Source organism: Callorhinus ursinus, unplaced genomic scaffold (genome assembly GCF_003265705.2).
Source record: "Callorhinus ursinus isolate GAN/ISIS: 27379988/994484 unplaced genomic scaffold, GSC_fseal_2.0 scaffold18, whole genome shotgun sequence".
In the NCBI taxonomy this organism is placed as follows: domain Eukaryota; kingdom Metazoa; phylum Chordata; class Mammalia; order Carnivora; family Otariidae; genus Callorhinus; species Callorhinus ursinus.
This window is the reverse complement of record NW_027397080.1, coordinates 7,633,954-7,656,882: the sequence shown is the minus strand read 5'-3', so window position 1 is coordinate 7,656,882 and position 22,929 is coordinate 7,633,954. Positions and strand designations below refer to the sequence as shown.

General features: G+C 42.9%; 1 protein-coding gene across 1 annotated transcript; it reads right to left on the bottom strand.

Moving 5' to 3' along the window:
* Window positions 1-22,929, bottom strand: SF3A3 (splicing factor 3a subunit 3). Its single transcript, XM_025856425.2, has 17 exons — window positions 22,718-22,929; window positions 22,383-22,430; window positions 20,266-20,318; window positions 20,063-20,168; window positions 17,631-17,703; window positions 17,181-17,272; window positions 15,683-15,765; window positions 14,894-15,032; window positions 14,126-14,194; window positions 13,623-13,690; window positions 13,357-13,464; window positions 12,325-12,394; window positions 9,961-10,125; window positions 9,755-9,865; window positions 8,536-8,626; window positions 1,282-1,337; window positions 1-289 (listed from the first exon to the last, which is right to left on the bottom strand). Exons 1-17 carry the CDS (start codon window positions 22,811-22,813, stop codon window positions 212-214), a joined length of 1,506 nt encoding a protein of 501 aa, XP_025712210.1. The 5' UTR covers window positions 22,814-22,929; the 3' UTR covers window positions 1-211.

The window sequence follows — 22,929 nt, the reverse complement described above, 5'->3', positions numbered from 1 at the left end:
TTTATTTTCTGACAGAATCTTTTAATATAAAACAAAGATAAAACACATCTCAACCCTGCAATCTGCCAGCATGCCTTGTTTTTTACAAGATGCACGCTAGATCTTAAGACTAAGTAGCAGAGTCTTTAGGAGCATTTGGTTGGGAGACATAGAAAAAGCAGATTTCAGGTAAGCCTGGGCAAGCCCAAAAGCTGAGATACGTCCCTGAACACTAGAGCAGTCCTTGTCTTTTCAGATCCTCATAGGTCTTCTTATTCACAACATTCCCACTGGAGTCTTCATATTCTTCCTGAAAGGAAAGGGGCACACTATTAGCTATGCCTCCTGGGAGAAACGTTTGGAACGAGCCTCTGGGTACCTGAGCTCACCCTGGCTTGATTTCACGGCATTCATCTAAGAAAGCCTTTCTCAACTGGGCTTCTGCAAGAGAATCAAACCGACTGCTCTAAGGCATCTACTGTATGTCATGAACTAACACATCCCAGGCCTCTAGGGTGGTACCATTTATGACCTATCTTTGGGAAACCTGAGAAAATATTTCGTTCAAATCACTCTCTATTTCTAAGATGATGAATGCTGGTTGAGAAAGGGTGACCTAAGACAATAGTTCTCAAATGATTCCCAAGACCCTAGGTTTCTGCCCTTTCTACCCGAGGCCACTGAGGGTTTAAAAGGGGGGCAGAGAAGGCTGCGCTTCCTCAGCTTTCCAGTATAATCCTCCTTTATTTTATATACTTATACCGGAATTTTACATTACAGTTTGTAAAGGGCTTTGCTTCTAAAAAAGGAAAAAAAAAAAAAGGAATACTGGAAACCACTGACCTAAAAAAAAAGGAACAGCTACCACAACTCACATACATGTCATTCCTCAACTCTGAATCTGCTCTTTGGGATGACTATCTCAAGACCAACAAGGATGCCTCCCCACCCCATGAGACAGGCTCACCTCTCACTGGATGCTTTCCTCAAAGGAGACCTAACCTATGATATGGATTCACAACTTCTTAGCCTATGAATCCTCATGTCGGGGTGAGACATTGGGTACTCCTGCTTGCCACTTCAACATTTCAAGAGCAGAATACGACTGGTCTTAAGACATACATTTCAAGTCTGACACATGTCATATCACAAATAAACTAGGCTTACATGTCAAGAGCCAATTTACAGATATTGGCACAGAATACTTGCCACTACTGTGAACCAGGGACCGCCTTTCACCTCCCTTCTACAGGATGACAGAGCGGTCACTTGACACTCTCCCGACACTACATTAGCACCCACCTCGGTGTCAGGCTGCCACCGTTCTGATGCCTTCTGCAGTTTCAGCTTGGCCCACACTGCAGGATGAGAAATGAGAAGCAGTCAAGACTGGACTGAGTATCCATCAGGCAGACAAGAGTTACAACACCCCTGTCCCCATTAAGAGCCCCCTGGATAACCCTGTGCTTGGGACTTTTGTCTGCCCCAGACTAGAATTTCAGTTCTGGACCACCTACAGACAAAACCCCTTCCATGGCAAAACTTACCATAATCTTTGCTTTGCTGTAAAAGAAAAGTTGGACCAAATATAACTAAAGACCTCTTAGAACAGAGAACTGATATACCCTCAAAGGAAGAAGTTAATATGGTACAACCTATGGGAATTATGGGAGAAAGTGACATTATGGTCTTAAACTTCATTACAGAAGAGAAAGGGAACACTAGACATAGTCAAGTATGTTTATTTAAAGCCTGGTGTGCAGATTTCAAAAGCTTCAGAGGAGGAAAAAAAAAGAAAAAGAGGTGGAAATATCATGGCCAAAAAATCTGAACGATAAGATGGCTCAGCAAACACTGGAGATTTTAAAACAAGAACTCTGACAGTTCAGTAAAAGTATCCCGACGAAGATGAAAGGGAGCAGACGCTTCCAGAAATGACCACAGCTTCAGAAGGAGCAAGCACATATACACAAGGCAGGACAGGGCACTGAACCAGGAAAGAGCCCTAACGCTGTCAGACTGTCAGGAGGTGCACTCGCACAACAGAGATCCACACAGAATAACCAGGACAGGCCCACAGAGGGAGAGACATAAAATATTACCAGTGTTAGGAATATTGATTCCTAGATGCTTCCACATTTCCCACCAAGTAGAGCAACTCTAAACTTGACAAGATTATATTGTGATGAGCAGTGGGTGTTCTATGTAAGAGATGAATCACTAAATTCTACTTCTGAAACTACTTTGATGCTATGTGTTAATGAACTAAAATTTAAATAAAAACTAGTGGGTGCCTGGGTGGCTCAGTTGGTTGGGTGTCTGCCTTCGGCTCAGGTCATGATCCCGGGGTCCTGGGGTCGAGCCCCACATTGGGCTCCCTGCTCAGGAGGGAACCTGCTTCTCCCTCTCTCTCTCTCTCTGCCTCCCTCTCCCTCTGCCTGCTTGTGCGTGTGCTGTCAAATAAATGGACAAAATCTTAAAAAAATAAATAAAAACTAGAAATATTAAAAAAAAAAATACTTGACAAGAGTGGAAGAAATACCGTAGAGAGCAAGCTTATTCCTAAGATGGGGGATGAAACAGGAGACAATATATGAGAAAGTGCTTAGCTCTGTCCCTGGTGTACTTGCCTCATCATCCTTTCCTTCCTCGCTCATTGCTTCAAATGAGCTGAAGTCTTCAGGCCCAGACAATATGCACATCACATGTGCACAGAAAATTTATCATGTGCTACAAGGACCAGGGCAGAGTCTTGTCACATTCTATGTCCAGGCCACTCAAGAATCCAATCCAGAGTGGTACTAAAATACTAGAGATTGGAAATGCTGTTGTGATTGCTTTTTCTTTTTGGGGGGCTGTCACGATTTTTTAAGGAAAAAAATGGATGTAGGAAACTATGGAACAGTAAGGGGGATATTTTTCAGAGGGATCTGGAAACAATTAGAAAAGAATGGGATCACCTCTGGGCGCCAGTGTGGATTTGCTAAGAGTAAGTGAAGCAAATGAATTGAATTTCCTGTTTTTGATGAGCTAGCTGACCCAATAAAAAGCCAGAGACATAGGATATCATGATTTTAGCAAAGTCACTGCTCTCATTGGCAATGTCCACAGAGTTCATTACAACATCTAAATTTCTTATGCTATTATTGTAGACAGCATGGTGGTAAATGAACTTGATGCTACTAGTTTATCAGTTAGATAAATGTATACCTAGTGAATACTGGTCAATGGTGACCACCCATCTAAATCACGGGGATCTCTGGTGGCAATTTCACAGGACTCTTTCTTAATTGTTTTTTCAACTTAAAAAAACCCAAAAGTATGGGTGCCTGGGTGGCTTCAGTCAGTTAAGTGTCTGGCTCTTGGTTTCGGCTCAGCTCATGATCTCAGGATCTTGAGATAGAGCCCCACATCGGGCTCCACGTGTGGGGCCTGCTTAAGATTCTCACTCTTCCTTTCCCTCAGGATCTTGAGATAAAGCCCCACATCGGGCTCCACGTGTGGGGCCTGCTTAAGATTCTCACTCTTCCTTTCCCTCTATCCCCACCCCACCCATTTGTGTGTCTGTGTGCACGTGTGCGCTCTCTAAAACAGTATTAATGATGATGATGATAAAAATAAAATTTAGATTAAAAACAAATAACTATAGTTTAAATGACAGTGCCAAATCCCTCCCTCCTGGCTAAAAACTCCAGAAGAAAAATGTTAACAGAATGATCTAAAACAAAGACCAACAAGTAAATCCAGCATAAAAGCTATGGCAATGGTTACTTCCCTGCCCACCCTCTTATTAAGGAACATGTCTTCTCAATGTGTAGGAGCAGTAACCACTTGTGCCACCGACTACTGGAGACCCAGTTGACTGGACTACAGATGGCACCGGACCCAGCTGCATCTCCCTACTGTCTCCCCCCAGTCCTATAAATAGGGACACTGAGACCCTGACGGAGCTGGACGAGAGCAGGCTCTGAAAACTGAGGAAGGGCATCAGAGCAGGGCTAGGGTTGTCCACATGTGAACTCCGGTGAAAAGATACAAGAAAGTGGAGGAGGTGTATGTACAGAGAAAAGCACAGATGAATAAGCATATTCTTGCAAAAAGGGTGGAAGGCACTGAGTTAGTTTTAATAGGCTTTCTTCCTTATAACCAAACATTCCTAAGATGTCTACTTCAGAATCTTAAAAAAAAAAAAAAAAGACAATCCAGGTTTAATAAAAAGGAATTCTACCACCAACAGGAAATGAAGAAAAATTGTAGAAACTCTACACCATAACAGAATTAACCTCCATTCAGTAATTATTTGCTTACTACTAGTGAGACACCTGGGATAAAGCCTGTCACAATCCAGTGGGAGCCAGTATGTGTACAATCACTGAAAGTCCGAAAGGAAGCCAGAGAGTTAATCCAGGATACTCAAAAGGAGGAACAATGCCTGGGAAAACGAGAAGGGAAGAGGTGATGATAAATATGTAATAAGTCTATGATCTGTTGAGGGTGAGGTAAAAAAGTGAAAGAACGAAATGATATTGAGGTAGAGGTAAAACTATAAATGTTATACAGAGAAACTAAAAATATTAAGGAAAGTCATGATGGATGGAAATACTGCAACAAATCAAAGAAGTGGCATTAATAAAAACATGTGTATGACAGAAACTGATTAATCGAGGCACCTGAATCAAAGAGATTCTGGGGGAGCCTCGGTGGCTCAGTCAGTTGAGTCCAACCCTTGATCTCGGCTCAGGTCATGATCTCAGGGTTGGGAGACGGAGCGCTACACTGGGCCCTGCACTGGGCGTGAAGTCTGCTTAGGATTCTCTCTCTCTCCCTCTGCCCCTCCCACAGTCTCCAGCTTGCACAGTCTCTCTCAAAAAAAAAAGAAGAGGTAGATTCTGAAAATAATTTGGATAATGGAAGAATGCAATAATCATGAACCTGCCAACAATGTTCTGGAAAAATATGTTTTTCTAAAAAATCTAGGTATGACCAAGGAGAGAATGCATGTTATTTCTTCCTGGAATCAACTTAATGATTAACTATTTTTATTTATTTTTTAAAAATATTTATTTGTTGGGGCGCCTGGGTGGCTCAGTCGTTAAGCATCTGCCTTTGACTCAGGTCATGATCCTAGGATCCTGGGCTCAAGCCCCGCGTCGGGCTCTCTGCTTGGTGGGAAGCCTGCTTCTCCCTCTCCCACTCCCCCCCGCTTGTGTTCTCTCTCACGCTGTCAAATAAATAAAGTCTTTAAAAAAAAAAATAAAGTAAAATATTTATTTATTTATTATTATTCAGAGAGCGAGAGAGCAAGCGTGTGTGCGCGCAAGCAGAGGGAGCAGCAGGCTCCCCACTGAGCAGGGAGCCCAATGCGGGGCTCAATCCCAGGACCCTGGGATCATGACCTGAGACAAAGGCAGATGCTCAAACGACTGAGCCACCCAGGGGTCCCAGCTATTTTTATTTTTAAAAATTTTTATTTATTTAAATAATCTCTACACCCAACGTGGGGCTCAAACGCACAACCTCGAGATCAAGAGTCACATGCTCTTTGAATGGAGCCAGCCAGGTGCTCTGATGATGAGCTCTTTAAAAAAATCTACTTGGTGGGATGCCTGGGTGGTTCAGTCTGTTAAGCATCTGCTTTCAGCTCAGGTCATGATCCCAGGGTCCTGGGATCCAGCCCAGCGTCAGGCTCCCTGCTCAGCGGGGAGTCTGCTTCTGCCTCAGCCTGCTGTTCCCCCTGCTTATGTGCACTCTCACTCTAACAAATAAATAAATAAAATCTTAAAAAAAAAAATCTATTTGGTGAGGGTGATTGAAAGAAGGCAGTATAGCATTGTGGAAAGAGTTTGATCCCTGGCTTTTTCCCATTTACAAGCTATGGGACCTTGAAAAAGTTACCTAACTTTCCTCTTCTGAAAATGTGGGTGACCTCCTACCTCAATCAACTATATAATTAAAAATACTCTTTTAAATAATTTAAGAATCAGAAATAACATCTTTAATAAATAAAGCTCTAGGGCACCTGGGTGGCTCAGTTGGTTAAGCGACTGCCTTCGGCTCCGGTCATGATCCTGGAGTCCCGGGATCGAGTCCCGCATCGGGCTCCCTGCTCAGCAGGGAGTCTGCTTCTCCCTCTGACCCTCTTCCCTCTCACGCTCTCTCTCATTCTCTCTCAAATAAATAAATAAAATCTTTAAAAAAAAAATAAAGCTCTAAATATAACATATCAATAATGGATATCCCTAATGGATTTTTAAAAGAATAACATCTAGTTTAAACGCCTGTATTAAAAAGAATAAAGAAACAAAGAGAAGAAAGTTCTCACCTAAAGACTTAAGAAAGGAATTTAAAAAACCCTAAGATTACAGAAAGTACTGGCAGGAAAAATAAAACAAAAGAGAAATGAAGCACTTGGTTTCCAATTTGTCACAATAAATCAAGGAATTATATGGGTTATTAACTGGAGAATCTTTTTAGGTTGGTCCCTCTGTATGAAGAAGTAATCTCTATTTAAATATAAACAGTTTCAAATGACAGAAGAGAATGTTGCATGTAATCCCATCCATTTTATGTCCTAAAAATGGCTTTGATCCCTAAACCTGACAAGTAATTCAAAGGAAAACAAGAAGCACATCTTTTTTCACGAACATAATATAAAACTTCTAAAGAAAATCCTAATAGGATAAATAACTGCATTAAGAGTATCTACCACCAGTATGAAAGAATCTAGGAATGCTGTTTAATCCAATGCCCGATAAAAAGTGGTAAAAATGCAATCTTTCTCTTGTGGAATGTGATTAATAAAACCATGAGTCGGGCGCCTGGGTGACTCAGTCGTTAAGCGTCTGCCTTCGACTCAGGTCATGGTCCCAGGGTCCTGGGATCGAGCCCCCGCATCGGGCTCCCTGCTCAGCGGGAAGCCTGCTTCTCCCTCTCCCACTCCCCCTGCTTGTGCTCGCTCTCTCGCTGTGTCTCTGTCAAATAAATAATAAAATCTTTAAAAAAAAATAAAAAAAAAATAAAATAAAACCATGAGTCAATCTTAAAATCAGTGTACATGCACAAGAATCACTTCCTTTGAAAACACCAGCCAGGTTAAGGATGACCTATCACCTACTTCGATTTAATTTAACATAAGACTTGGGGAAAATGCTTAGGATACTATCCATGAAACAAACAAAATTAATAAAAGTATGACTTTTGTTTTAGCAGTTGGCAAGACTGTAAGCTTAAAATGATGTCAACATCAATCTGAAAGTATCAGAAATAATAAATTAAGTCACGCAAATTGCAAGACATAAAAAAATACACAAAAAATGAACTGTGACCTACTTACTAGTGGTACACATCTGGAAAATACATCTTAAAATGAGACTGCATTCAAAATACAGTGTTAAGATTCTAGACATTTCATTACTATTTTAATTTCCTCTCAACAAAGTGAAGGGCAAAAATGAAAAGTAAATTAGAAGTGAACTGGATGATCTGATAATGAAACACATTATAATTCTGACTGGAGGTACTATATGATCCTGACTTGTAAATGAGTAAGGAAAGACAAGAAAGTGGGAAGTCCCCAAAGCTGACTGCATACAAAAAACTCAATAAAAAAGTCCTCCAAACCCACAGGCTAAATCAGGATCAGGGAGGCTTCCCCCCGCCGCCGCCCCGTACTACTGCATGGTAATTGTATAACTGACATACGACATTCTGTTGGCTTCAGGTGTAGGACATAGAATTCGACAACTTTGTGTCACTCAATGCTCACCATGAGTAAGTGTGCTCACCACTGTTCAGGGAGCTCTTTAGAAGGTTGTTTCTTATTTAGCTCTGCAATGGATGTAAACAACCCCAGAGAAGGCGCCAAAGGAGTCAGCTGGCCAACCAGCTGAGCGGTGTGATGTGAACCCGGGGGGGACTGTCTGAAATTTCACAAAGCGGAGTGGCAGGACTCCTTTCTTCTCAGTCTAGCCAGCTCAAAGTGAAAACACGACAGAGAAGAGACAAACTAGAAAGAAACAGAAAGCCTTCGAGGGTGATGCTAATGGCAGGAAAAGTTACCACTGCCAGGCCAACAGGGAGCGTGACTGAGGTCACTGAGTGCTTTAACAACACGTTTCCCGACATGCACTCTGCTCAGCTCTTTCTACAAAAGGTATTTTGCTACCCTGTTTCTGTGCATCTGCTATCACCTCAGAAGTAAGCTTACCGAGCCCATTTCTATTTTCCCCTTAATATCTGCAGTTCCTAAACCATTAACATCATTTCAAAAAAACATATATACCCATTCACTCAAAATCTTCCATACAGAGAAGTTTAAAGGCCCCAGTGAACAGGCCTGTTTTATAGCTAGCACAGGGCTCTCCTCAAGAGGGAAACAATCAGTATGCTGACGAACTCATGCCCCTCAAAAATGTAGTTATTGTGTGATTGTAGAAGCTTTTACACATCCACAACCTTCTGCCCCTTGACCTGGATACACCAGAGTATTGGGGGCTGTGAGCTGTACGAGTGGCCACTGGATCTGGCGCCTAGGAACCATAAATAAAGCATACTTACAGGAGACGGCATCTTCGATCTGGGTCACATTAGCAAAGTGGGCAGTGTTTGGGATGCCCAAACACCTCATGCCATGGGCATGACGCCACTCCTGGGAGAAGAGAGAAGCAAAAGGACCATGTGAAATAGGAATGACTAAGCACAGAGCACAAACTCCTAACCATAAACCCTAACCTGACCCTTTGCAAAAGACTCCACCTAATGGCGGCCTTCATTCTGTGGCCAGGTTTGTAAACAGCTGGCCATGACTGATAAGAAGCAGCATTGCATTGTTTTCCTCACTGGGCTGGTTTCTCCAACCAAGATCCAGATCCAGTAATAGTCCAGACAAAACCTGGGTCAAGACCACAGAAAAACACCACAACTCTAATTAACCAGTGAACTCCCACGCAGCCCCCGCCACCAGCATGAGTAAGCATTACTGATGGCAGGTCCCCTCTGTAAGGGGGAAGGATGTGAAAAAGAGCAGGGAGCGACAATGACAGTTTGGGCTCAGGGATGGCGAATGGCATGGGCTTTATCCTGGCCGCAAATTCCAATGCATTGGAGGTAGTAATGAGAATAATTCAGAGATGACTCAGGGGTTCAATAGAAAAGACCCAGGATCAGTTAGTGATATGGATGTCTGAGGGAGGGAGCGAGGTGTTCATATACATTCTCTAATCCTTGGTCTAGCAAATCTTTTCCATTTGTAAAACTTCCTTCCAAGTACTAAGAATCAAAGGCAGAAACACAACAAGGGTGAATCCACTTCCTGGAGTACTACCCAGATAATGCCTTGTCTCAAGAATTGCTGGATAGATGTTATTCTTAGTTCTTATTTTTCAAAGAGGAAAAGGCCCATCTAAGACACAAAAATGGAGGCAGCCAGTCCCTTCTTTGGTCCTATGTACTAGCAGTGGGTAGAGAAGTGAGCAAGGAGTCAGAGGATGGTCTAAGGTACCGAGAGATAAAATGAGAGAAGTGCAAGAACAAGCAACTGCAAAGGGAAATGAGGTTCAAATAGCCGAGTGCCAGAATGCCTCCAGAAACCATCTTAGGCATTATTCTAGGCTAGCACGGTGCCAAAGGTCAAATGCCACATGCTTGACTTTAGATCCACTCCTTGCTTCTCTTTAAGCTCTGGATACTAGTGCTCTTCTCAAGCTGTTCTTATCCTCTCTGAAAGCTGTGTGCTTCACACTTCAATTTCCAGGAGAAATGGCTCTGAATTCCTTACAGCAAAGTGCCGCTGGAAGGCCTTGGGACCTCGGTAGGTGTAATTTCCGCAAATCTCACAGTTATAGTTGATGTTTAGACCATGAAGCTTATACAGCCAGTAGGGAATAGGCTAAAAGAAATCAGATAGGAAACAGTATTAGACTCGTGTCTGCATCTGCTTCCTGAATGGGCGATGGAAAGGAAGGTGGTAATGCTGGCACGTACTTTGCCATCCCAGCCAAGGGGCAGGTTCTTGGGGTTGTAAATGATTTCATTCTCTTCGTCTTCACTTTCACTTTCACTGATCTGCTCTTCCTCTTCTTCTTCTCGCTCTTCTCCGGTCCTTGCCTGCTTGCGCTGTACATTTTCATGAGTGAGATGTCGCTGTTCCTAAGTCAGGTCCAGAAATGCAAAGGAAAGTCAGAAAAAAGTGCAGAACAAGAAGGGCAATTTTCTACAACCCTTGCTGACCCCTCACTTCCAAGGATACGGTTTTCTTATTTGTACAATAAAGGGACAATCTTGCCTTCATATCAAAATTCCTTATCTTATCAATAGGCTCTCCCTGATCCCAAAGGAAAAAGTCAAAGGTTTTAGGTCACTTGCCTAAGATACTCATCTGAGGCCACCGACTATTGCAGAACAAAAGAGAACAAAGTCTTTTCTGTCTCTAAAAATATTTCCTTACCCAGTCCTTTCTTCTTCCTCACCAAGATGACAACCTTCTTACTTGCCCTGAGTCTCTCCTCATTCCAGTCCAACTTCCATTTTTTCCCCAAATTTATGTACTCTTAAAAAACCCCAATCTAATGGTACACTCTGTTTAAAAAATTTTTATTGTCTTTCTACTATTTAAAAACAAAGTCCAAATCTCCAACATAACTCTCCAAATTATTCTCTGACCACTCCCTCCCTTATAAGGCACACTTCACACACACTGGTTTTCTTCTCATTATTTCCTAATATCTACTTTCTCTCCATGATGTTTTACCTTCATCCTTCCTGTTTCTGCTTCCTAGAACTTTTTATTTTTTTAAATATTTGACAGAGAAAGAAACAGTGAGAGAGGGAACACAAGCAGGGGGAGCAGGAGAGGGAGAAGCAGGCTTTCCGCTGAGTAGGGAGCCCGATGTGGGGCTCGATCCCAGGACCCTGGGACCGTGACCTGAGCTGAAGGCAGACGCTTAACGACTGAGCCACCCAGGTGCCCCTCTCCTTCCTAGAACATTCTTTCTCCCTCTTTCTTCTTAGAAAACACATCTCAATGTGTTGTAGCAAGCATCAGATTGTGCTGCAGTCATTTATCTCCCCCAACCACAAAGTGGCCTTTTCAAGGTCAAGAGACATGTCATATTCACTATTGTATCCAAGGACTGAGCAGATGTCTGGAAACCAACAGGTATCAATAAATGGTGAGATAAGAGTAAAAATCCTATCAGTACATAATAAGAGCAACTCCTGAAAACCATTCTGGCTGGAATTCTAGAGAGTGGTGCCACCTCCTGGCAAGGAAAGCCAAATGCTCTCAAAGGAGGGAGAAAGTAGTGGGTGCATCTCAGGTCATGGATACAAATTAGCCTCCCAATCATCTTCAGAGGACTAGCAACTCAGACTGCTGCCCATACTAGCAAAGCCAAGTTCACTGTGGAGAATACTGGTGGCCCCAGTGTCCAACATTCTAACTAGGAAAGCAGCTGGGAACCAACAGGTGACGAGTTCTATGCTATCATATGCATGGTCCTCAAACAAAGGCAGAATGAAAACATCCATGCAACTGACAGACATGTAAACAGGCTATCTGAGCCAGAACCATCACTCAAAACGCCATCTGAACATCAATACAGGGAAAGGCTCTGAGAGCAGCTGAAAATTGTACAAAGCAGACACTCTCTGAAAAGCTGATCTTCTGCAGTACTCCCAGAGACACTGACCATCTTCTCTGGATGAGTGCTGCCCTTTCTTCCACCTTCTCTTCTCTGAAAGAGTGATTTCCCTTGTATTCCTCCTCCTTTTTCTCTGAGATTAGCATCCTGTCCAGTGAGGCCTTTTCCCACTCCCAACCCACCCTTCGGCTTTCTTAAAAGAATATTCAAGAAGCAGCTCATAGCCAGCTTTGTACCACTAACATTCTAGCCCTAGCAAATTCCTCGTTATCTTCCGAATGTGTAAGTATTATCTTTTCGTAGTAAGTTATACTTGAAAAGCTGCTGTAGGTAGACTTTCTCCTAATACCTTTTGAATATCTGCTTCCATCTCCTAGGTATATTCGGGAACTTCTAGGTATATTCTGGAATGCGAAGAACCTACACCATTCTGGATACTACGCTGAGAGGGGAGTCTACTCTCTCTGCTTGGCCTCATGGAAACTGGGCAATCTTGGGAATATCACATAACAATAGGCACCTATGAACAGAACAGGACCTCACTGAAGGGTCAAGTACTGAGAGAACCCTATTTTCTGTTGAACTAGTTTAACACCTACCCTTCCTCTTTCGCTCCTAAAAAAAAAAAAAAAATCCCATCAGTTCACATTTCTCTGATTCCCATACCTTGTAATATTTACTGCTCTCAGCAGAGTTCATTACTTACCCCAAGAATCTCTACATATTCATAGATCTGGGCTTCTAAGAAGGCAATGTCTTTGTTCCTCTCAGTGTCTCTGGAAACAAGAAACAAGCTATATCACTCAAGAATTCTTCTACCCAATGCCTTGGAACATTTATTCCAAGGGTGCATTAAAAACTACAAGCATGTAACAAATGTCATGCTGTGAAGGCAAATGCTTTGTTCAGCTCAGGACTTGCTGATGGAAGTATTAAGGTTATTTCTTGGAATGAATGGAAGCTTCCTCTTTGACCTCTTTCTAGAAGACGTATTTACAAAACACATCAAGATACTTAAATTTCAATCATTATAATCTACAAAGAACATGTGGTATAGGAGACAAGCTCTGGGACAGGCAGACTTGGGCACAAATCCTGATCCTTAATACTTAGTAACTCTAAGATAGCGGGCACATTCCATAACTTTTCTGAGTCCTTATCTGCAAAGTATCAGGGTAACAATTACTTTTCAGAATTACAAAACACATATTAAAAACATACCCTGTATAAGCATTTGGCTCAAGAAGAGATTCAACTACAGGGATGAAAGGTACAGCACAGGGCACATAGCCAATGGCACTTTAATAGTGTTCTATGGTGACAGATGGTAGGTATGCTTGTGATGAGCACGGCATAACATACAGAGTTGTCAAATTATATGTTGTACACCTCAAAGTAATATAACATTGTGTGTCAACTATACTTCAATTAAAAAAAGATTCAACTGTCATTAGTAAAAATAAACTTAGAAAAATATTTTTGGAACCTATTTAGGCTCCACAGCCTCCTGAGGTAACAAAAAGTACCTACAGCCGTTTCAACATTAACTCGCTCTCAATCACCGGAGTTGACTGTCCTTGGTGTAGAACAATGACGGCACTCTACCATTTGCAGAGAAGAAGAGCAAACTGGATCTCTCTGAATCAATAATGTCAATAAAACAGGTTGCTGTGGCAAAAATTCTGCATGGGAATAAAATCTTAAAACTGTCCACAGAGGTGCCACCCCAGCCACTCACCGCTTGGTGCCTTTTGACTTGGGATTTTTGGCAAACAGGGAGGTGTCAAGTGATTCCAGGGACTTTCCTTTGGTGCTGAAGAGCCTCTGGGCTCGCTCTTCTAGGGTTCTAAGGAGACAGGAGGGGAAAGGGTTTCAGAGTTACTCTACCATATAGGCCTGCATATTTTTGCAGCACGGGATAACGGAAAGAATGGAATCAGAGTCAGTTATTGTGCAAACATACAGTAAAATGGGACAGTTCTGATAGAAAAAGCAGTCTCTTACCCACCACACTTCAAGCCTAAAGCTAAGAGTGCAGATTTCAATCTGTCCAGACCCAGGGAGGCCAACTCCTACATAAAAAAGAGCCAAGTTACAATTTGATATAAGTAGATTTTGAGAAACAACAAATGTTTAAATTAGGGTCTTTGCAGGCGGGTGTCTGGGTGTTCTTGAAGCTGTGGCAAAACCATACATCACATAGCCAATACCTACTGCTAAGCTCAAACTCTCCAAAGGACTGACTCTGTGGTCAAGTTCATATGTAATCATACTGGTAATGATTACCTCCACTATAGTTTCATATAGTTAGAATTATTTTACAGTTCTCAAAGCAATTAAGTTTTTTTTTTCTTTTTAGCTTTATCTTTCCATGTTCTTTGTAGGTGCCTGGTCCTAGGAACTGGTGTCTCATCGTAATACATCCATGGTAATTAGAAACAGGAAACTGAGTGGTTTCTTGGAGGAGTGAACAGGCGAGACCAGTACAGTTACTAAGGAAAACATACCTCCCAGGAGGAGAATGCAGAAAGATCAAGATGGGCTCCAGCATGAGTCAGGGCACTGCTTGTCTCTTTCTGGAAAGAAGAAGAGTAAGATCCAGGTTTAGAAAGAAGACAAGAGAGCCATCTATCTACGTTACCAGGTGGTAGATGGTCTTTTTTTTTTTTAACGGTTTTACTTATTTATTTGTCAGAGAGAGAGGGAACACGAGCAGGGGGAGCAGCAGAGGGAGAAGCAGGCTCCCCGCTGAGCAGGGAGCCTGATGCGTGACTTGATCCCAGAACCCTGAGATCATGACTTCAGCTGGAGGCAGACACTTAACTGACTGAGCCGCCCAGGCGTCCTAGGTGGCCTCTTTCTTATAAGCATGCGTGACTATGAATTGAATTCCCATAAGAGCAGAGCCAAAGACAAGATGGTTCATTCTCTCCCTGAGAGTTCAGGAAAACTCAAGTTTATCACCAGGAGTGAAAATACATGATGGAGATTCTAGCACATAATCTTTTCAGTTTTGGGTCAATAGGAACCACACAACAGTAATGACATAGTTGGCAAAAATGCTGGGCTCAGCCAATGGCAAGAACGTCCTGACAAATCTCATTCCAAAGTACACATGGGAAGAAAACCTGACATACGTAGCAGAGGACACCTCATAGTCACAGCTGATCCCGAGGGATCAGCAGCTAATGCCCTAAGGTGGAGGCTCAATATTCAAGTAAAACAATTAATTCAATTCCTCTGCATGTCCTCTCCCCAACCCCACTGAAGCTCACCGGCCATCCAGGAAAGGTACCATTCTCCCACTTCTTCTCAAATTCGTTCTGAATCTTCCCAAAGAGTTCATTCTGATCTTGGAGGGGCTTCACTCGATCTGTGTAATCCTGAAGGTACTCAAGCAGCATCTCCAGGTATCTAAAAAGGAACAATACAGAGAAAGCAGAGTTTGTATTTTTTATGTATCATTATGCTCTGTAAAATATAATTCCAGTGATAACGTTTTTATAAGTAATAATACTAATTTTTAGAATGAGTTTGTAATTGAATTTTTTCCTGTCATCTTGATTCTACACTTTCTGATCTCATTTCATCCTCATGACATAATTTCAAATACTAAAATCTTAACTCACATAAAAGATTTTAGGTAAAAAGAAAATGAGGAAATCAGTAGTATCGATCACTAACCAGGGGCATAAAAACACAAAACTTTCCATCTATACATCACAGCCAGGCACCTCACTTCAGTCACAATGAGAAATGCTAATCTTTTTCTTGTTAAACTCCAAAGACACAGATCCCTGAATGAGACTTCAGGGATGAGACAAATTTAAGAGAAAAGCATGGGCATAAGATCACAGATGTGCTAACAGATGCACCTTCTTCCAGAGCCAGAGTATGACAAATGTTTAAAACTATGGCATTCAAAATCCCTATCCTCCAATAAACCTGGAAGTCATTTGTGTCCTTCTTTCAGGCAATAAAATTCAGAACTCTGCCATCAAATCTTTACGTTAAATAACCTTCTAATCAAATCCAGGACAGGCCTAGAGGCTAGCAATGCCCACCTCTTATATTCGGCATTCTTCCTTTCTTTAGGAATGTCAAATAACTGGTCAAAGATGGATAGATATGTGATATAATCCAGCTTCTGAAAAGAAAAATAACAAGAGATCCAGTTAGGGGTTTGCACCAAGTTTCATTATAGTCTCAAATAAATGACATCAAAACTGAGTGTTGTCTAATAAAGTAACGAGGCCCGGCTCATCATAAGTCTTTTTCTCGCCCATCGTTTAATTCCTACACTACCTGGGGTGTTAATTCCACTGCACTGAATAGACTATTAGACATGTAATTAACTCTGCAAAATAAAGATCGAGTCAATAAACAGTAAACAAAAGAAAGATTCGTCCAACACTAACTGCATGCAAGGTTGAAGGCTCTGACACCCACTATATCCTAAACCAAGGTCCTGAAGGTGCCATTTCTTCACTCATGTCGTCACTTACTGAGCGTCTGTGGACCAAGTACATGGATACAGATGAGAACGAGACAGATACAGGACCTGCTCTCTTTTTTTTTTTTTTTTAAGATTTTTATTATTTTTTGACAGAGACAGCAAGAGAGGGAACACAAGCAGGGGGGCAAGCAGAGGGAGAAGCAGGCTTCCCACGGAGCAGGGACCCCGATGCGGGGCTTGATCCCAGGATCCTGGGATCATGACCCAAGCTGAAGGCAGACACTTAACGACTGAGCCACCCAGGTGCCCCAGGACCCGCCCTCTTGGAGCTTAAAAGTACAGTCACTGAACTTTTGGGACATTTCCTCACAACTCCACAAGGAACTTAATCATACACGTCCTTGTGACCTTTCTGAGATTGTCACATTCAATCTCAACTCTTGTGATAAAAGACACTAAGTAGCCTTTTGCTGGCAGAGATTATGTTTTTATATTTTTCTCATACCTAGTACCGTGTGCCTAACACAGGGGCTCAATATGTATTTGTGAGTTTTTAAAAACAATATTTTACATTTATAAAAGCAAAATATGCTTGCATTAATAAGCAGTAACTTTTATTAAGAAAACAGTATGCTTGGGGCGCCCGGCTGGCTCAGTTGATAGAGCATGTGACTCTTGATCTCAGGGTCGTGAGTTTAAGGCCCATGTTGGGTGCAGAGTTTACTTAAAAAAATAAAAATAAATAGGGGCACCTGGGTGGCTCAGTCGGTTGAGTGTCTGACTCTTGGTTTTGGCTCAGGTTATGATCTCAAGGTCAGGAGACTGAGCCTGCTTGAGGTTCTCTCTCTGTCCCTACCCTGTGCATGCATGCACGCACGCGCTCTCTCTCTAAATAAATAAATTTTTTTAAAAAAATTTAAAAACTAAAAATAAAGGTTGCTGTATAAAAACCTTTCATTTTGCATCCAAGAAAGCCCATTATGTGTTTTATAAGGGTTACAAAACACAAGGAAGATAGTCTAATTGCTTTCTGTCCAGAAAGCATGACATCCTAACCCACTCCCAGAATCAGACCCACTCCCCCCCGCTGCTGCCACTGGCCCTACCTCTGAGGCCTTCAGGTTAATGTATTTGAGGTAACAGTCATGGAGGTCCAGGTAACGACCATATCCCTCTTCATCTGTGAACTCAACCAAGTCTGAAAGAATCAAAGATATCCGTGATTCAGACATTAAAGACCACTTTCTTGGACGTGGCTTCTCAAATGGACTGTTAGTTCTGTTTCATGACACAGCCTTTCACCCAATGTCCTCCCTATGCTCATGGAGTGAACAGACCTCGGTTTTCCAGGCCAGTGAATTTTGAGTGAGGGTAATACAAAATGATTATTTTGTCTAAGGCCAATTTAGGATGTCAATCGGGCCCAGAAACCAGCAGAGAGAACCTGGCTATAAATTTCTCTGGGGCTCTGTTTTCTAGGGCTCTCAGGGAAAATCTTAGCTCTGTCATTAACCTGCACTTTTGTTAGTGCGAGAGAAATGTTGAATCCTACTTACTTTGTGCCTCTTCACTTGGATTCTCTCGAGCCTTCAGAAGCTCCTCAAATTCCACTGACATTGGCACACAGATCTGAGGGAAAAAAGAAAAATTCAGGTGGATTTTTAACAAACAAGTTGCAATGTTGCAAAAATGGACCGTATAGTAACTTAGCCTTCTCACATTTGAGACTTGATTTTTCATTAGGAGCCTACTATTATTCTGCAATTACCTTGTTTTCTCTTTTTTTGTACTGTTTAATTAAAAACTCCTGAAGTAACAAATGCTCACAAAAACTCAAAACACAAAATGCAAAACCAAAGTCCCCCTTTATTAATTCTGCTGCAAATAGATAAGCACTGTTAAGAGACTTTTTTATACCAACTGTTTCCAAATTTTGCTCAACATTAGGATCACCTGGGAGTATTTTAAAAAATCAAATCTTTAAAAAAGAAAAATCCCCAGAGGATTCAAACATATCCCGCAAAATTTGCAAACCACTATTCTGTATATTTAAATATATGCATATGTACAAGCATATATAGGCATGTGCGAAGTATTTTCTTTTTTCACATACTTGGCCTTTTTTCCCCTCACTTAGTATATCTTGGGCATCCTTCCAATCATTTCTTAAAACCATCTATTTCTCATCACCTTTCTACCAAGGCTGGAATAAGGTTAACACATCAGAATGGTACTCATGTCTTCTCTCTTAGCAAAAGACTTCCCTCTCGATGCTTCAAAGGGGTGGGAAGCCTTCTGCTGGCGTGAGAAAGCACCCTCATCTCCTTTCCCTTAACTTCAATGTCTTCTTTCTGGTATTTCCAGTGTCCTCCTCTCTCTACCTGCGCCCTTAAACATGCACATGTTCCTTAGCTTCCTTATGATCCTCCTGCTTCTCCTTTTCTCTGCCAGGCTTTAATTTTTTATTTTATTTTTTAAAAGATTTTATATATTTATTTGACAGTGAGAGAGACAACATAAGCAGACGGAGTGTGAGAGGGAGAAGAAGGCTTCCCGCTGAGCAGGGAGCCCGATGTGGGGCTTGATCCCAGGACCCTGGGACCATGACCTGAGCCGAAGGCAGACGCTTAATGACTGAGCCACTCAGGTGCCAATCTGCTAGGCTTTTAAATGACTGTCCCCCCCATCCATACTTTTGCTTCCCCATGACCCACTTTTGCCCATGACCACATTTCCATTCCCACTGCTTCAAATGAGGCAGCAATCCTGGCAGTTACCAGTCAACAACAGCTGATGCCAGTGGCCTCCTTTCTGAAACGGTTTTGCTTAGCTTCAGTAAGACATGCCCTAGAGCTGTCATTTGAGCTCTGTGATGGAAGTATTCCCAGGCTCCGTTTCACTTAAGTACCTTATTGTCGTAAGTATACCCTCACAGCACGTGGAGCACCTCTGAGTCTACCTTTGCATTGTCTCTTTCCCAGAACCCTACGATTCATGGCTTCAACCATCAAGTCTATGAGATAATTCTCTAAAGCACAAGCTTTTTTAAAATCTCTTGCCTGACCCCAGTCACCTAACTTCTACTACTCACAGGACATTTCTACTTTTATAACATTACCTGAAAAGCTACATATATAAAGATCCATTCCCACTTTAAGTGGGTTACCTCTTTACCTCCCCCAAGGGAACAAACAACTTTCCAGTTACACAGTCATGAAAGCTCAGAATAATCTATGACCCATCCCTCTCCACATCCGCTACAGCCATGGTCTTGTTCCCTTTCCCCCCTAGAACTCTGGTCAGCTGTTCAAGATGTTCAATGGCTTCTAGATAATTGGGATATAATACCTGCTCCTTATACTATTATAATTCAGTGGGGTACACATTCACTGTCATAAAATATAATCACATCATAAAAATTGGAAGAGAGGAGTGGACTAGGAAAGATATTCATTAAGAGTTGGCCTCTGGGCTAAGCCCTGACAGTGTAATGATCACTGCAAGTGAGGAGAGCCTCTTTGTGTTAGTTGGATCCCCTAGGTAGCGGATTTCAAGACAGAGTTAGAAGCGCAAGGAGTTTGTTGGGGGTAATGCCTGTGAAAGACAAAAACCTTTAAGAGAGCATGATTGGGCAGGGAGAGCCTACACTGTGATTCAGACAAAGGCTTTATCCTCCCAGTGAGGAGCTGTGGAGCAAAGACCACTCATTACAAGAGTCTTGCATTGAATGGAAATAGCCAGACCACAGTAGCCTCATTTATGCTCAGTCACTGGCTGGGGCTACCCAGGAAGAGTATGGCCTTGGCCTAAAGATGAGGGGAAACTGAAAGCACTGGAGTTGTAGGATGTCAGCTAAATATGCTCCTTGCAGCTAAACAGCAGGTTCTTTTGAAGGGACATCTGAATGGTGCATCTCCATTCTCCTTACATCTTTCCTTTAGTATGCTCTTTAGGCAGGTTTGGAAAAAATACTTTCTGAGTCTCATACCTCATTTGGGTGTTTCCGATGGAATTCCTTTATTTGCTTGAGTCTATTATAAAACTCGGCAAATTCATTGGGTCCTGAAATGGCATTGAGTTCCTCCTTTCGTAACCTGGAAAAATCCAAAGAACATAGTGCACAAAATCAGTCCCTTTAATCATAGCTCCTCAGAGGCACTAACTTCTGGACTAGAAGTGACTATCACTTACCCATCCTTATCATCATACAAATCCCGCAGGTTCCCACTGACTTCCATATACCTCTGAAAGGCAAACACAAAACCCATCAGAAAAAAGCAATCTGTACAACTATAGGGCTAAGCAACCAACAGGGCTCACTAGTCAAAGCCTAGGGAAACCCTGAGAGACGTGGTGTTAAAAGTTCCTGTGCTTGCATGGTGCACTGGGTGTTATGAACAAACAATGAATCATGGAACACTGCATCAAAAACTAATGATGTAATATATGGTGATTAACATAACAATAAAAAAATTAAAAAAAAAAAGTTCCTGTGCTTTTGGGGGTGCCTGGGTGACGTTGGTTAAGCATCTGACTCCTGATTTTGGCACAAATCATGATCTTAGGGTTGTGAAATCGAGCCTGTGATGGGCTCTGCGCTGGGCATGGAGCCTCCTTGGGATTCTCTCTCCCTCTCACTGCCCCCCCCCCAAAAAAGTTCCTGTGCTTTCTGGTACCTTTTTAAAAAAAAAAAAAAATTTTATTTATTTATTTGACACAGAGAGAGGGAGATAGTGAGAGAGAGAGAGCACAAGCGGGGGAGCGGCAGGCAGGCAGAAGGAGAGGGAGAAGCAGGCTCCCTGCTGAGCAAGGAGCCCGATGCGGGACTCGATCCCAGGACCCTGGGATCATGACCTGAGCTGAAGGCAGCCGCTTAACCGACTGAGCCACCCAGGCGCCCCAGCTTTCTGGTACCTTTAATAGACACCACTAGTTAGTTTTTAAAACAGGTCAAGGTAAAGACTACCTAAGTGGCACCTTTTGAAGGGTGGAGTGTTCCTATGTTTATCACTGACAAATAATAAATAAAAATTAACTGTCCTTAGAAGAGGCAGAGAGCCACATAAGAGTCACCCTCTGAGGGGCGCCTGGGTGGCTCAGTCGTTAAGCGTCTGCCTTCGGCTCAGGTCATGATCCCAGGGTCCTGGGATCGAGCCCCACATCGGGCTCCCTGCTCAGTGGGAAGCCTGCTTCTCCCTCTCCCACTCCCCCTGCTTGTGTTCCCTCTCTCACTGTGTCTCTCTCTGTCAAAAAAAAAAAAAAAAAGTCAACCTCTGCTAAACAGCAGTTCCCATTCCCACCTGAGACCCTCAAAGATAAAAGTGTAGCCCAGGATGATTTTCACTACTTGAAAAAGCTTGACTGAGTGTATAAGCTAAATAAAATCTCACAGCTAACTTTGAATTCAAACTCAAGACAGCACGGTACCTGGTCCCTTTTTCAAAACTTTTGGGGCCAGATCTGCTTCAGAATTTGGAATTTTTAAGTTGGAAAAGGTATTATATATCATGTGCCATCCCTACTGGAATCTGGAACACATATTAATAATTCTGCAGCGAGAATTATGCATTATTTACTAAGTGGGATAAAGACCATAAAAAGCTTATCTGTTAAGGTCAGGTTTTGCTGCCAAATGAGATTAAGTCAGATTTTGCATCAAGTAAGTACAACCTCCACCCCACCCCATAACACAAAGAAACTCTGTTTTCACAGTATTTCGGTTTTGGGGATTTAAATAAGGAACTAGGGGCTAATGATACTAATTATCTCCTGCAAATCTGAACCTCTGATTAGGTCTTTCAATCCTTCCTAAACAGATTTCAAATACATGCAAGAATAGAGAGCACTGTATAATAACCTTCATTTGCCTATCATTCAGCAAGAAGTATCAACATTTTGATTCATTTCCTAAAAGTAAGAAATTGAACTATTACTAAGCAAACGTAGTTTGGTACGTAAAAATAACTTCAAAACGGTATTCTGGGAGGAAAACACTAATACCCAGCATTTGGGGGGGTGGGGGGAGAAGGGTTGGTACCTTTTGCGTCTGGGCCACTGACTCCTAATAACTATTCTTTGTACATCATGGGGCACAGGATGGTATGAATAAGAGGTCCCATTCACGGAGGTGAGGAAAAGCAGTTCAGCACCCTCGGGTTTCGTAGCCGCGAGGACATCTCCAGGCAGACAACCGGCAACTGGTCAATCTGGCTACTTTTGGCCAGGGTTCATGTTGAGACCCCGCACCCCGCCTCCCCTCTTTTCCACCTCATCCCGACCCAAAAAGAATCGGACAACGGGGCACTCACATCTTGCATGGCCCGTGTGCGGTGGTCCGAATTGATCTGGTCCCGGAGCTGGAGAAAAGCAAACGGTGACACAGACGCCGTTAGTCGGGAGTTCCGAAGGTGGAAAGGCCGCCCGAGGGCGGAGCTTACCCGCCTCTGTCTCAGCGGCTGCAGCCGAGGCCTCGGGGGGCGCTGGGCCTCGGGGGACGTTTACCACGGCCAGAGCTCTGAGAGAGAGCCCCGGAGGGAGCCGGGGGTGGGCCGCGGGAGGGTCTCGGGGCCAAAGAAAGCTCTCCGAGGTTAAACACCGGGATGGGGCCCAGCCTGGACGTAGCCTCTGCCCAGGCCCCACTCACCGTGGACTTCTTAGTGAGCATCTCTTTGGCCATGACGTCCATGAGCCGTTCCTTTTCCTCATGATACCGCCGCTGCTGCTCCAGAATTGTCTCCATTCTTCCTCCGCTGCTGCACCTCGACCACCGACACGGCCGGAAACGACTCCTGTCGCTTTGCGCGCCCGCGCCCCACGCTGAGCGTCCGGCTGCACCAAAGTTCCGCGGGTGCCGGA